General features: G+C 36.5%; 1 protein-coding gene across 2 annotated transcripts in view; it reads left to right on the plus strand.

Annotated features, from left to right (window-relative positions):
• Window positions 1-15551, plus strand: part of SP4 (Sp4 transcription factor) — a 71682-nt gene that overhangs the window by 43595 nt on the left and 12536 nt on the right. For both annotated transcript variants that reach the window (XM_030857082.2, XM_060304701.1), the window contains exon 5: window positions 3957-4156. In XM_030857082.2, the coding sequence (XP_030712942.2) occupies window positions 3957-4156 (200 nt within the window). The remainder of the gene's footprint in view (window positions 1-3956; window positions 4157-15551) is intronic.

The following is a 15551-nucleotide window of genomic DNA, read 5'->3' on the forward strand; positions in this document are numbered from 1 at the left end:
TGTATGTTTCCTGATGGATTGACCCATTTATCCTTATCAAATTTCTCTCTTTATTTCTAATAACATCTTTTGTTTTAATGTTTATTTTGCCTGGTATTAGTATAGCCACTCCAGCTTTCTTGTGGTTGTTTGCATGATACCATTTTCCATCTTTTTACTTTCCAATATCTTTGTATTTTTGTGTCTTTAAATGTAAAGTGTGTCAGCTATAGATGGTACATAGTTGGGTCTTGTTTTGAATCTAATCTGACAAAACCTACCTTTTTATTAGTTTATATAATCCATTTACATTTGATGTTATTATCAGTATAATGAATTTATGTCTGCCATTTTTACCTTTTGTTTTCTATGTCTCATGTCTTTTTTTGCTCCCTTATCCCTCCCTTACTGCTTTCTTTTGAATTAAATTAATATTTTAATTTGTAATATAGCATTATAATTTCATTAATGATGTTTTCACTGTGCTTATTTCTCTAGTGCTTGCTCTAGGCCTTACAATATATTAATTTATCATAATCAGTTTAAGATTTACGGTAACTTAATTCCAGTGAGTTATAGAAATGTTACTCCTATATAGGTCTGTTCCCTTGTGCTTCTTTTTATGGTATTACTGTTAAATACATAAGGGTTACAAACCCCACAATACGTTGTTATAATTATTATTTTTATAAATTTATGTCTTTTAAATTTGCTCTGTTAACTTTATCATTTCTGGTTCTCTTTATTTATTCCCATGAATTTGAGTTCCTATTTGGGGTCATTTCCTTATGGCTTTGCTCCCAGCCACCTCCTTTGTGCTGTTATTGGCAGATATGTTACATATGTTGCATTTCTCTAATGTTACAGTCTTGACAATACATTTTATACATATTGTTTTATAAAATTGCTTTTTATTTTTTTATTAAACCACATTTTTGGCTGCTTTGGGTCTTTGTTGCTGCATATGGGCTTTTTCTGGTTGCGGCAGGCGGGGGCTACTCTTTGTGGTGGTGCACGGGCTTCTCATTGCAGTGGCTTCTCTTGTTGCAGAGCACGGGCTCTAGGCATGTGGGCTTCACTAGTTGTGGCACGCAGACTCAGTAGTTGTGGCTCGTGGGCCCTAGAGCGCAAACTCAGTAGTTGTGGCACATGGGCTTAGTTGCTCTGTGGCATGTGGGGTCTTCCCAGACCAGGGATCGAACCCATGTCCCCTGCATTGGCAGGTGAATCCTTAACCACTGCGCCACCAGGGAAGCCCAAAATTGCTTTTTAAATTAGGTGAGAAGAAATATGCACTTACACTGTCCTTTATAATTACGTAATTGCCTTTGCTAGTGCGCTTTTGTTTCTTTATATATATTTGAATTACTTGCTGGTTTCACTTGCTTTCAGCTTAAAGAACTTCCTTTAGTATTTCTTGCAAAGCAAGTCTACTAGCAACACATTCTCTTAGTTTTTGTTTATCTGGGAATATCTTTATTTCACCTTCATTTTTGAAAGATAGCTCTGCTGGATATAGGATTCTTGTTTGAGGTTTTTTTGTGAGCGTTTTTTTTTGTTGGTTTTTGTTTTGTTTTTGAGTACTTGAATATGCTTCTACTGAGAAGTCAGCCTTTAATCCTACTGGGCTTTCCCTGCAAGTGATGAGTCATGTTTCTTGCTGTTTTCAAGATTTTGTCCTTGTCTTTGGGTTTCAGGATTTTTAGTGTAAAGTGTCTATTTGTAGATCTCTACATTTATCGTATTTGGAGTTTGTTGAGCTTCCTGAAAGTGTAGGTTAATGTTTTTCATAAGTTTTCAGCTGTTATTTCTTTGAATATTTTTTCTGCTTCATCCCCCACTCCCCTTTTCCCTCTCGTCTCCTCTCCTCCTGGTATTCTCATTCATATGTTGGTGTTCCACATTTCTCTGACATTCTGTTTATTCTTCTTCTGTTTCTTGTTTGCTTTTTGGGTTGCATAATCTCTATTGAACTGTCTTCAGTTTCACTATTTCTTCCTTCTCTTGAGTCCCTCTTGTGAATTTTTCATTTCAGTTGTACCTTTTATCTCAAGAGTTTCCAATTGGTTCTTTAAAAAATCATTTCTAGCTCTTTATTGATATTCTCTGTTTGATGTGATGTCATTATACCTTGCTTTACTTCTTTAATCATGATGTCCTTTAGTTCTTTGAACGTATTCATAATGGCTGCTTTGAAGTCTTGTTAAATTTGTTTGCTCTCACAGGCAGTTTCTCTTGCCTGCTTTTTCTCTAGTGCATAGGTCGTTTTTTCCTTCTTTGTTTCTGGTTTTTGCACGTCTCATAATTTTTTGTTGGAAACTAGAGAAATAGTGTATTGTAGCAACTCCTAGTACTGCCTTCTGTCCTTCTCCCACCTCTGGCTTGTTACTGTTTTGCTTGTTTGTTTAGTGAGGAGCTGGATTATTTTAATGAAAATCCCTGCCCCCACTCCCCTGCCCCTCTCCAGTATGAAGTGTGTTGCTCCTTAGTGACCCTGGGATGACAGTGGTTTTGGTAGGGATATTTTTGGTTCTTTCTCTGACCACACCCAGCTGTTAAGCTCCACTAATTGCCAGCTGATTGCTCTGTTGTTTTCAGTAATACCCTGAAGCATATATTGCTCCACAGCCTGATCCAATCAGAGTTTTAAAAGGCAGAACTTAGGTCTGTGCTTGAGATTTATTCTGATCCTGTAGGACTCTTACCGGCTACCTCTTTCCTCAGTTCTTTCTGGCAACCTGTCAGTCTATAGTTTAGCTTATGTCTCCAGTGAATCTATTAGTCTCCTCCCAGTTGCTTTTTGCAACAATCTCCACTGTCTTTAAGATCATCCTTAGGCTCAAACCTCTCCACACTTTGTTGCAAATGAAGTCAATTTCTTGGGAAGAGATTTGGAGCCTTCTGTTTTATGGTATACTCTCCCTCTGGCCAAAATCTCTGTGTCATGGCTCTTGAACTGGGGGTTGGGACAGTGACACATTTCTCCCTATGCATTCTGTGCTCTAGGAGCTGAGTACGTGGGGGCAGGAGGTCAGCAGTAGCCTCAAGTTTTATTGGCTGGTCACTCCAGTCTTGGAACCTCTGATTTATGAACTACAAATGAGCTGGGTCAAGGGTCATCTGGACCCCAGTGTTTTCATCATGCCTTATCCAAGGTTGAGCCTGTGTCTCAGGGGTTGGGATTGGGTGGAAGAAGGTTGTTCCCCATCTGTCAGCCACACTCACCTGAAACTTAGCCTCAGTAACAGGTAGCTGCGGGTAGATTGAGAAATGCTGATGTCCTGCCTTTCTTGGGGAGATAACCCAGCAACTAGAAGGGTGGGAGAAGAGGGAACCCTGTTGTTGATTGCACAAGTCTGTAGTGTTTCTGTGTCAGGGGAGGTGGAAGGAGGAGGGAGACACAGAGTGAGTATTGGTTCAAATACAGCAGACTCTCATTCTTCTTACCAAGTTCTATTTGATTTTCATGAATAAATGTTTCTTTATTTGCTGTATACTCATAAGGCCATTTCCAGAGATTGTAAATGTTATTTGCTTTTTTGTTATCATTTGCACTGGTTTCACTGGGGAGTAGGTCCAGGGAGCTCTTCGTGCTGCTTTTGCTGGAAGCGAAACTCTGAACGTTACACTTTTAAATGAGGATTACCATTCTTTGGTATTTTAGAGGAGAGTTTTCAAGTGTCTTGAAAAGTTTAAAGAGATTTTTTTCCCAGGGGAGGAACGTACTAGGAAATGAACATGTGAATTCCATGGCAGAACATACATTCTCTAAAATTAATGTTTTCATACCACTTTTGAGTTTTACTACACAGTGCTGTTTTTTTCTGATTTTTAACTACAGTTGTAGCATCATGATTTTAAAAACTCATTTAGAAAAGCATCATTTAATTACCTTGATTCCCTTTTACTTTTCCTGAATTATAAGCTTGGTGTTTGGGAGTGTAATTAATGTTTGGTTTTTGTTTTTGTTTTTGTAGAGGCAGTAATGAACCAGGAAAAAAGAAACAACATATCTGTCATATTGAAGGATGTGGAAAAGTTTATGGCAAAACATCTCACCTACGAGCACATCTTCGCTGGCATACTGGAGAAAGACCTTTTATATGCAACTGGATGTTTTGTGGCAAAAGATTTACAAGGAGTGATGAGCTTCAGAGACATAGAAGAACCCATACAGGTTAGTTGATTTATTTTAGGACTTGTACTTATTATTTCTTTTCTCAGTGCTTAGATGAAAATTATAGTGATAGTTAGCTATCAAATTGGGAAATATGGAAATTAAAGAGAGAAAATTCATTTTAGTGATTATATGAAAGATGTTTAAGATCAAAATTCTTTACCTCATTTCTGAGATATATTTTATTCTACTTTTCGTAAGCTTTATCAGCATAATTACATGACTTGGAATTTATTCCATTTGCTTATCTTGCATTCTTAGCATGTTGAACTCACATATTACTTTTTGTCAGTATTTAAGTTGATGAGAAGAGAGTTGAATTATCATCTTGTTGGTGACCTTGATTAGTTTTTGTTCAATCCAGAAAATTGACTGAAGTATCAAGAAAAGTATAACAAACACCTACCTTAACTCTCTCTCAGAATTGACAGCTGTTAACATGCTGTATTATCTGTTATTTTTTAACAAAACAAATCATTATAAAGTTAACATCATCTTTGTCCTCCTACCTCTCAAAGACAACAGCTACCATGAATTTCAAGTGTAAATTTTTAGTGTAGTTTTAATACTCTTACATATTTTCTTCATGGATATATGTGAATATTGTTTTGTGTTTTCTATGAAATTTTATGTAACTGATATATTACAGTATAATTTTACTTACTATGTTTTGACATCTATCCAAGTTCATATATATGTGTACATATGTGTATGAATACATGTCTATTTCTCTTAACTGCTATGTAGTGTTCTATCACATGACTCTACTACACTGTATTGATCCATTTCCCACACTATTTAGATGAGTTCAAGATTTTTGCTGTCACAAACTTTACTACTTTGAACATACAGTGAACATGTACAAGAAGTAGAATTATTGGATCTTAGAGAATGTGTATGTTTGATTTTGCTAGATAACCACTAGAGTCTCTAAAGTGGCTGTTACCATCTCTACTTCACTAGTGTTGATTGAGAGTTTCCACTTGGCTGTATGTTCACTCAGTAGCATCAGGCTTTGAAAGTTCTTGTCAGTCTAAAATGGTTTCTATTTAATTTTTTAAATTAGCATTTTTCCTGATTATAGTGAGATAAGCATCTTTTTTCCTGTGTTTATTGGTCATTTATATTTTGTTTTCTGTTGATTCTTTTGATCTTTTTTGTTGTTGTTGTTTTCCTTTTTCTTACTGATTATATATTGCAATTTTCCCCAGTATTGCTATCTTTTTATCTTAGTGCTATCTTTTGTCATATGGAAGTTTTATATTTTTATTTAGTAAAATATAAGGGTATGTAAATATATTCCTTTGCATTTTGCTTTTTTTTAAAATGAAAATTTCTCCTATCTCAAGGTCATAACGTTTTTAAAAACATTTTCTTCTAATTGGCTTTAAGGTTTTCTTTGTGTAAGTTTATTAGTCTAAAAAAAATTTTTTTTTTGATGATGGACTAAAAAGGGGATAAAATTTTGTTTTTCTTTCATGTGGAAAGCCATTTCTTGAATAGTCCAGTTCTTTCTTCATTGATATGTAATGGAACTTCTCTCATATGTTGATGTCCTCTTTAAGAATGGCTCAATTTCTGAGTCCTTTGTTTTGTCTGTTTGTCACTTCCTACAGTAATACTATACTGTTTTAATTACCAGAAGCGTATATTAAGTCTTGATATCTGGTAGGGCAGTTTTCCTTGTTTTGGTATATAACACTGACCTTCTCTATTTAGAACATGTCTGGTATATATATTTGGGACTCAATGTTTAATTATTGAATAAAGTAATAATTTGGGTAGATTTTTTTGAATTAGACATTAAACTTTAACTTGTATCAAGGTACATGTAGGACAAAAGGGGAACTAGAGCTGACTTTTATTGATCAACTACTGAATATCAGATGTTTCAAATATATCAGCTCATTTAATTCTAACAGAAGCACTGTAAGCTAGAAATTGGCTCCATTTTACAGATTAGAAAATAGTCTCAGAGAAGAAATAATGGTTGCTAAATCTATTTAAAGTGATAAGTAAAAATTACTTAGTTTGATATGCACACAACTTAGTAACACAGAAGAGTCTTAGTGTAATGGCTCAATCACTGAGTTAACATTATATTAAAAATAAGAATTTTAATTAAAAAAAGTTTTAAAAACTCTGTATGGTATTACATTTGGGTTTCTAATGCCACCTCACCTTTCATATTGGCAAATATGTTGTGATTAAAAATTAAGCCCACCGTGAGCCATGGCTGCTGAGCCTGCGCATCTGGAGCCTGTGCTTCGCAACGGGAGGGGCCACAACAGTGAGAGGCCCGTGTACCGCAAAAAAAAAAAAAAAAGCTGCAGCCTCTCTATCACTGGGGCTGCCACCCTGTGGCCATCTCAGTGCCTCAGTCCCCCCTCCTGTGCCCCATCGTCCAAGGCCATCCTTCTTCAGGCAACTTTCCTGCCCACACGCTCTGCCCAGGACCTTTCCTGGGGACAACTTACCGGGATGGGACAGGAAGACAGTATAGTAAACTGTCCAGAGGTAAGCCCTAGAGTAACCACTAAGAAAATAGAAAAAAAAAATACAGTTAAAAAAAAAAATTAAGCCCATAACAATATTGATGTCTGTTTTAGAAAAATACTGTGCTGTTTATGTCAGTATGAGTGGATGCAGTATTTCTGCCCTGGTTTAACAGTGGGGCAGATTAGGGAAGCCAAGAAAATTTGGAACCTCTCACATTGTGATTTCATCATTTTGTTTGAGAAGCGATGAGTTTCTAAAGTTCCTTTCTGTTGCACATTCATACTCATACAGATAACACAAGGCAGATTTACTGAAGGATTTATATAAACTACTTCAAAAGATTAATGAGTTGGAAGCATAATTTCTTTCTTCTTTTTTTTTTTTTTGTGGTATGCGGGCCTCTCACTGCTGTGGCCTCTCCCATTGCGGAGCACAGGCTCCGGACGTGCAGGCTCAGCGGCCATGGCTCACGGGCCCAGCCGCTCCGTGGCATGTGGGATCCTCCCGGACCTGGGCACGAACCCACGTCCCCTGCATCGGCAGGCGGAATCTCAACCACTGCGCCACCAGGGAAGCCCTCTTTCTTCTTTTTAAATGGTCCACACCATTATTGTCTTCTAATAACCTGAATAATTCAGAATTTAATATACTTACAGCTTACTTTCAGTGTTTCAGACATCTTGAATACATCATACACAAAATTGTTTATTTAAACATGTTATTTTGAAGTGTTTGGCTTAACATCAGATACCTTTTACTTTTAAAGAAGTAGTACAAGTAACTTTCATTCTAAGTGTTTATTAAAGTTGTTGAAAAGAAAATGAAACAAGTCTTTTGAAATAAATAAGTATTGATTAAGCATTTTATATGTTAAGTTGAAAGCCTTGGTCATTCATGGCAGTAACTGTTTTCTCTAATGCCCAACCACTGCACTAAGTAGAAATTCAGTTATCATCTTACTATGAGTGGAAAAGTGAGTTATTTTTATTCACTGTTGAAAATAGTGCAGATTTTTTTTTTTTTGCTTTCTGTAAAATAAAAATTTTTTTTCAAAAGATACATGGATATGGTGTTTAAAAATCAAATCATGTAGAAGAGCTTGGATTGTTAAGCAGACTCTTTGGCCCACCCCATCTGCTCCCTGGAGAAAATCATGTTTAATCCTTTAACTATTTTTACTTTTTTATTCATCCTGTGATGGCTGTGCATACCTGTATAATATGCTTACACTGTTATTTATTGATACAGAAATATTAGACACTGACTATTCTTGCATTAAGAGTTAAGAATTTACCTCACAGATGGCCAGTAGGCACATGAAAAGCTGCTCAGTGTTGCTAATCATCAGGGAAATGCAAATCAAACCCACCTGTGAGAATGGCGATCATCAAAAAGAATACAAATAAAAAATGTTGGTGAGGATGCGGAGAAAAGGGAACCCTTGTACACTCTTGGTGGAACTGTAAATTGGTGCATCTGCTCTGGAAGACAACATGGAGGTTTCTCAAAAAACTAGAAATAGAACTACCATATGACCAACTAATTCCACTCCTGGATGTGTGTTCAAAAAAACCCCAAAACACTAATTTGAAAAGATACACACAGCCTAATGTTCATAGCAGCATGATTTACAGTTGCCTAGATATGGAAGCAGCCTAAGTGTCGATCAATACGTGAAGTGAAATAAGTCAGATAGAGAAAGACAAATGCTGTATGATATCACTTATATGTGGAATCTAAAATATGCAACAAACTAGTGACTATAATTTTTTAAAAGCAGACTCACAGATATAGAGAACGAACTAGTGGTTACCAGTAAGGAAAGGGAAGGGGGTAGGTACAATTTAGGGGTAGGGGATTAAGAGGTACAAACTATTAGGTATAAAATAAGCTACAGGGATATATTGTACAACAGGAATATAGCCAATATTTTATAACTATAAATGACGTATAACCTTTAAAATTGTGAATCAGTATATTGTACACCTATACCTTATTCAGTATTATACATCAACATACTTCAAATTAAAAAAATGAACACTCAGTTGTAAACTGACAGAAATCAGTACTCCCCCCAAAATAATTTATCTGACTTTACACCATCAATGACATTGCATTTTTTCTTTAACTGTGTGCAGGCCAAATGTTGTCTCATGACTCACCACTCTGTGATACCGTATTACCATGTCTGTCCTTCAGTTTCCATCCCTTTCACCTTTTAACTTCTCTCACCTAAACTTTTACTATCTCTTCTCTTTCTCTTGATGTTAAAATGCTTACATTTTCTTTAATAACCACTGCCTTCGTTTTTTTATAGCTTAGTTTTTAAAGTTGAAAATTAGTAAATAAATAATAATTACATTATGTAATGGACTGTGATTACCTGTCCTTTCCTGTGTATTTTTTGGTTTTTTTTCCCTGAAGTTTCAAATTGCCTTCTTCCCCTTCGCATTGGTTAACTTTATTACCTCCTTTTGTTATTTTAACTTTTCAAGAAAAGTATCAACTCCATCAGGTTTCTCCTTATTCCTGGAGGACTCCAGCTTTCCTTTCAAACACTGATTCCTGTCTAGGGCTGCTGCACAACTGTAATCCTGAGACTTTTCTTCCCTGCTCTAATGGTTTGGATCCAGTGTTCTCCAGATCTCACATCTTCAGCTTTCTTAGTTTATTCCCTTGGTTTCTGGAAAACGTTATGAAATGCTTCCTACAAAAAGGCATACAGAAGTAAATTTGTTTGAAAATGCCTTTATTTTACTTTTCCATTTCATTGATAATTTGGGTAATACAGAATTCTAGGTTGAAAATTATATTCACTTAAAACATTAATGGCACTGCTCTGTTGTCTTCTTGCATCTGTTTTACTAATAAGAAGTTCATTGTTCTCTTCTCATATTTTTTTGTAGGTGACCTAATTTTACCTCTTCAGCTTTAAGGAACTTATTTATTTTATTTATTTATAACTTTTTTATTTTGAAGTAACTTTATACTTACAGAGGAGTTGCAAAGATAATATAGCGAGTTCTCAAATACCCTTCACCCAGCTTCCTCTATAACTGATGTCTTCCATAGCACAATGTTAAGAAATTAACATTGGTACAATACTATCAGTTAAGGCTTCCCTACAAATATACTTTTTCTATTCCAAGATTCAGTCCAGAGTACCACATTGCATTTATTTGTCATGACTCTTTAGTCTCCTGCAGTCTATGAAATTTCCTCATTTTTTTTCCTGGTCTTTTCATACCTTGACACTTAAAGGTTAAGTATCTTGTAGAATATTCCTCAATTTGGGTTTGTCTGATATTTTCTCATGATTACATTGAGGTTATGAATTGTTGCTGGGAAGAATATCACAGACATTATTGTCCTTCTAATCGCATCATATCAGGGAGTACATGATGTCAATATGTCTTATTATTGGTGATGTTAACCTTGATGAATTAGTTAAGATAATGTTTGCCAGGTATCTCCACTGTGAAGTTTTTCTTTTTTCCTTTCCATATTTTGTTTATTAGAAGCAAGTGACTAAGTCCATTCAATATTCAAGAGGAAGTGAATTAAGCTCCACCTCCTAGAGGGAGGAGTATCAAAGAATCTGTGGACTTAAATGAACACAACCACAGTAATTAGTAAATATTTTAGAGGAGATTTTTTGAGTCTGCACAAATGTCCTCTTTCTCTTTAAAGAAAATACTATTTTCACTTTTAGCATTCCTCATTGTATCTTTTCTTTTTTCCTGAATATCCATAATTATAATGGGTATTTTAATATATTTTCTGAGGAAATAAAAACCACAATATTTGTTAGCATACGAAAGCTGAGGAAAGAGTTGATAAAATCTCTCTCTGAAACAACTACAGAATCATTTCTTTCGCCAAAACATGAACAGACTTTTAATCATGTACCATCAAACATAACTGAAAACAAAGAGGGATTATATTCAGCTACAAGTAACAGAAAGCACCCATACTTTTCCTGATATGAGGAAGGGGCTTATTCTCACATTGAAGGAGTGGGTCAAGGCAGCCACTGCACAGTGCAGCAAACTCCCATGTCCTTGTTTATCGCTGCACCATTGTGAATGTATGGTGAATCAGGAAAACATACTCACTAACAATGTTAACAGCATAAGGTGTTTCCTACACAAATTAGACATGATGAAGCTGTAAATCTACAGAAGGGTAATCTGACAATATTCCCAACCATGAAATTCTGAATTATTTTCCAACTGGACACAGGATGCCTCACAGAAAAATTCAAACTCTGACAGATTTTTATGTAGAATTGTGAAGATATCAGAGGAAAACTACACTTCTGATAACAGGAATCAAACAGTTGTTGGTGGTTTTGAGGATATTCTTGAATACAAAGACCCAGAATCTGGAAAATAGGATGAAAGGTGGTGTCCTCAAACCTCCTATGTATCTGTCTCTCTCCCAGCGTGGTGGCTCCAAAATCTGAAGTATGCCTTCTCATCTGCCTTTAAATTGCACACAGATGACGCTATTGGTGAATTCTAACATGGAACCACAAAGGGGATAGATTCTGGAAAATCTAGGTCCTAATGTTACTCACAGGCAGGATATCTCCAACGCTAGATTTTTTGTCCTATCACAAGTCTCTCTTCTTCAAAGTCTATTCACCAAATACCAGTCAGAAGGAATGAAGAAGCAAATGGAAAAACATAATTTACGTGAATGTACACCCTTTGACAACCTGGCCATACAGAAAAAATTATTCCAAGTATTTAATAGTAGAGAAAATGGAAAAAGGCTCCTATACTCACCACCCCCCAAAAAAGATCTTTTTGTAATAAAGGTACGGTATATATAATAGATTAAGGATATTCGAGAACTGCCACCCAAGGCCAGTAGGAAAATCCCAACAAATACCAAGCCTAATTGCATATTAGAACTACACTTTATGCGGATATACGTATACGTACAGCAGATTCACTTTGTCACGAAGCAGAAACCAACACACCACTGCAAAGCAACCGCACTCCAACAAAGATGTCAAAAAAAAAAAAAATACACTTCAATCACCCATAGGTCCAACAGACTTAAAAATGGAAAGAGAAAATATCATTATCTGATTAAAGGAAAAATTGCTACCTTTTAACCTTATGAACTATTATTAAAAGATGACTTACAGAATTACCTCACCTAAATACTCATTTTTGAAGGTAACTAGTACAAATCCAATATCAAGAAAGACACTTTCATAAAGATCCTTAGTAAACACACATATTTATAAATTTTTATAACAAGTCTTTTATATTGAAGATTTTCTAAAACATTATTCCTGGATTACTTTCCAACAAGTTACCTCACGTTACTGACATTTATATTTGTTTCTCATGAGAGTTTTCACATATAAGTATGTGGGCCCACTGAAGTCTTTCCTAGGCTCTATAAAAACTAGATTTATTATCTAGTGAACCCTTTCATGCTTTTGCAAAGTAGAGAGATCAGAGAAGGTTTTCCCACATTCTTCATATTTACATGGTTTCTGTGTAGTATGCATGTGTCTCTGAATGCCTAAGACAAATGTAGGCTTTCCCACATTCCTACATTCATAAGGCTGCTCTGCAGCTTGAATTCCTTCATGCACTTGAACATAAGTGGAAGCAAAAGTTTTCCCACATATTGTACAGTCATAGGTTTTTTCTAGTATGAGTTCTTTCATGTTTTTGAAGAGAACTGGAAAAACGAAATGCTTTAGAACATATTTTACACACAGTTTCTTGCCAGTGTGAGTCCTTTCACGTGTTTGAAGAAAACTGGGAATAATAAATGCTTTCCCACATTCTACACATATATATGGTTTCTCTCCAGTGTGCAGGCTCATGTGTCTTTGAATGCCTGAGAGAGAAAAATGTAGACTTTCCCACATTCCTTACATTTATAGGGTCTCTCTCCAGTGTGAATTATTTTCATGCACTTGAACATAAGTGGAACTGAAGGTTTTCCCACATATTTTACATTCATAGGGTTTTTCTCCAGTATGTTTTTTTTCATGTTTTCGAAGCTATCTGGGAATACTAAATGCTTTATAACATGTTTTACACACATACAGTTTCTCTCTAGTGTGAGTCCTTTCATGTATGTGAAGAGAACTGGGATATTGAATGCTTTCCCACATTCTTCACATTTATATGGTTTCTCTCTAGTGTGCAGTCTCTTGTGCCTTCAAATGCCTGAGGGACAAACGAAGGCTTTCCCACATTCCTGACATTGATAGGGTTTCTGTCCAGTGTGAGCTCTTTCAGGCACTTGAACGTAAGTGGAAGCGAAGGATTTCCCACATACTTTACATTCATAGGGTTTTTCTCCAGTATGGGTTCTTTGATGTTCTTGAAGCTATCTGGGAATACTAAATGCTTTACAATATGTTTTATACACATATGGTTTCTCTCCACTGTGACTCCTTTCATGTATTTGAAGAGAACTGGGGTTAATGAATGCTTCTTCACATTCCTTACATTCATAGGGTTTTTCTCCGGTGTGATCTCTTTCGTGTTTTTGGAAACCTTTTGAGAACGTAAACCTTTATGCCATTGCTTATATTCATAGGGCTACTCTCCAGAGTGAACTCTTTCATGTGTTTGGAAACCTTGATGAATGATTACTGAAACTTTTTCCACATTGCTGGAATTCATACAGTTTCTCTCCTGTGTAAGTTCTTGTGTGAGTGCCTCTGTAAGGAACTGTAATATTTGTAAACTTTCCCACTTTCCTTACATTTATATGTATTATACAGCCCTGATCATATTTTTTAAAAATCTTGAGGTTTGTGTTCAGTGTGACATTTCATGAGTCTATTAAGAGATGAATGATGCATGAAGACTTTTCCACATACACTGCATTCACATGGTTTTAATCCAGGAGTTTTCTTGTTCTGATCAAGAGGTGGAGTAAGGTTGAAGTTTCTTCCACGTGGACTACTGTCTTTACTCTCAGAGAATCTCACTGTCATATGATTTCTTGGTTTTCCCCCCTGGTTTTTGTACTGCTCTTCAATGTCATCACCATCCCATTTTGTTCCTGCTGAGGCCAGCTTCCTGAAGGTTTCCTGCATCACATCTCTGTAGAGTTTCTTCTGTGTAGGATTCAGTAGAGCCCACTCCTCCAGGATGAAGTTCACAGCCACATCCTTAAAGGTCACTGAGTCCATATCCAGCTTTTTGGGGTCTCCCCGAGTCCCTCCTACACGTCCCACGACCAGTGCAGAAAAGACTGGGACAGTTAAGGGCGGGGGACGCCTGATATCGTCTGTGGGATGTCAGAGTCCGTGGGGTGTCAGAGTCCGTGGGATGTCGGAGTCCGTGGCGACTTTCTTGCTGGTGTGGTGCATCACCCCGCCCACCTGTATCTTGCCTGCAGATACAATGTGATGTTCTGTGTGATGTTACTGTGATGTACTAAAGGTCATTTTCTATTTCCCTCACGTTTGTACAATTTTTAATTGTGACTCTTATATAAGGAAGATCTATCTATACTTTCTTCCCCAATTATTTGTTTATTCAGACATTTATTTTTACCACTATGGTATGCATTCATGAGTATTTATTTATAGAGTTATGATCCAATCCCATCGTTACATGCAAATCTCAGATATGCCAGGTTCGGTTCCAGACCACCTTGATGAAGTGTGAATATCTCAGTAAAGCCAGTCACATGAATTTTTTGGTTTCCCAGTGCATGTAAAAGTTAGGTTTACACTATACTGTAGTCTGTTAAGTGTACAGTAGCATTACATCTAAAAAAATAATACATATACCTTAATTAAAAAATACTTTATTGAGCTTCCCTGGTGGCGCAGTGGTTGAGAGTCTGCCTGCCGATGCAGGGGACACGGGTTCCAGCCCTAGTCCGGGAAGATCCCGCATGCCGCGGAGCAAGTAAGCCCGTGCACCACAGCTACTGAGCCTGCGCTCTAGAGCCCGCGAACCACAACTGCTGAGCCTGTGCTCTAGAGCCCGTGAGCCACAGCTACTGAGCCTGTGCTCTAGAGCCTGTGAGCCACAACTACTGAGCCCACATGCCACAACCACTGAAGCCTACGCACCTAGAGCCTGTGCTCCGCAACAAGAGAAGCCATAGCAATGAGAAGCCCGCGCATCCAACGAAGAGTAGCCCCTGCTCAACGCAACTAAAGAAAGCCCGCGTGCAGCAACTAAGACCCAATGTGACCAAAATAAATAAATAAATTTATTTTTTAAAATGTCCAGGATACAATCCAAAATTACTCAACATACTCTGTATCTGACCATGATACAAGATAATCCACAAGTTAGAATTATTAGACAAAGACTTTAAAGCAGATATTATAACCATCATCCGTGGAGTAAAGGTAAGCATGCTTACAATAAAAGGAAAGACAGAAGTTCTCAGCAACAAAATGTGGCAGAGTTGGACAGCCGCATGCAAAAAAGAAACTTTGACCTGCATACCTCATATGTTTTATAAAAACTAACTCAGAATCACTCAAACCTAAATCTAAACCTAAAACTGTAAAACCTTTTAAATATGGGATAAAATCTTTGTGGCCTGAGGTTAGACCAAAGTTTTTAATACAACATCAGAAGTACAATCCATAAAAGAAAAATTGATAAACTGGATTTCATAAAAACTGAAAACTTTTGCTCTGTGAAAAATTCTGAAAACACCAGACACAGACTGGAAGAAAATATTTGAAAATCATATATCTGACAATGCACTTTTATCTAGAATATATAAAGAAGTCTCAAACCTCAACAGTATGTGAACAACAGTACACTTTTTAAAAATTGGCAAAGGATCTGGACACTTCACTAAACATTATACATGTGGCAAATAAGCACACGAAAAGATGTTCAACATCGTCTTTTATTTGGGGGAATGCAAATTA

The sequence above is a fragment of the Globicephala melas genome, chromosome 9, assembly GCF_963455315.2.
Source record: "Globicephala melas chromosome 9, mGloMel1.2, whole genome shotgun sequence".
Lineage (NCBI taxonomy): Eukaryota > Metazoa > Chordata > Mammalia > Artiodactyla > Delphinidae > Globicephala > Globicephala melas.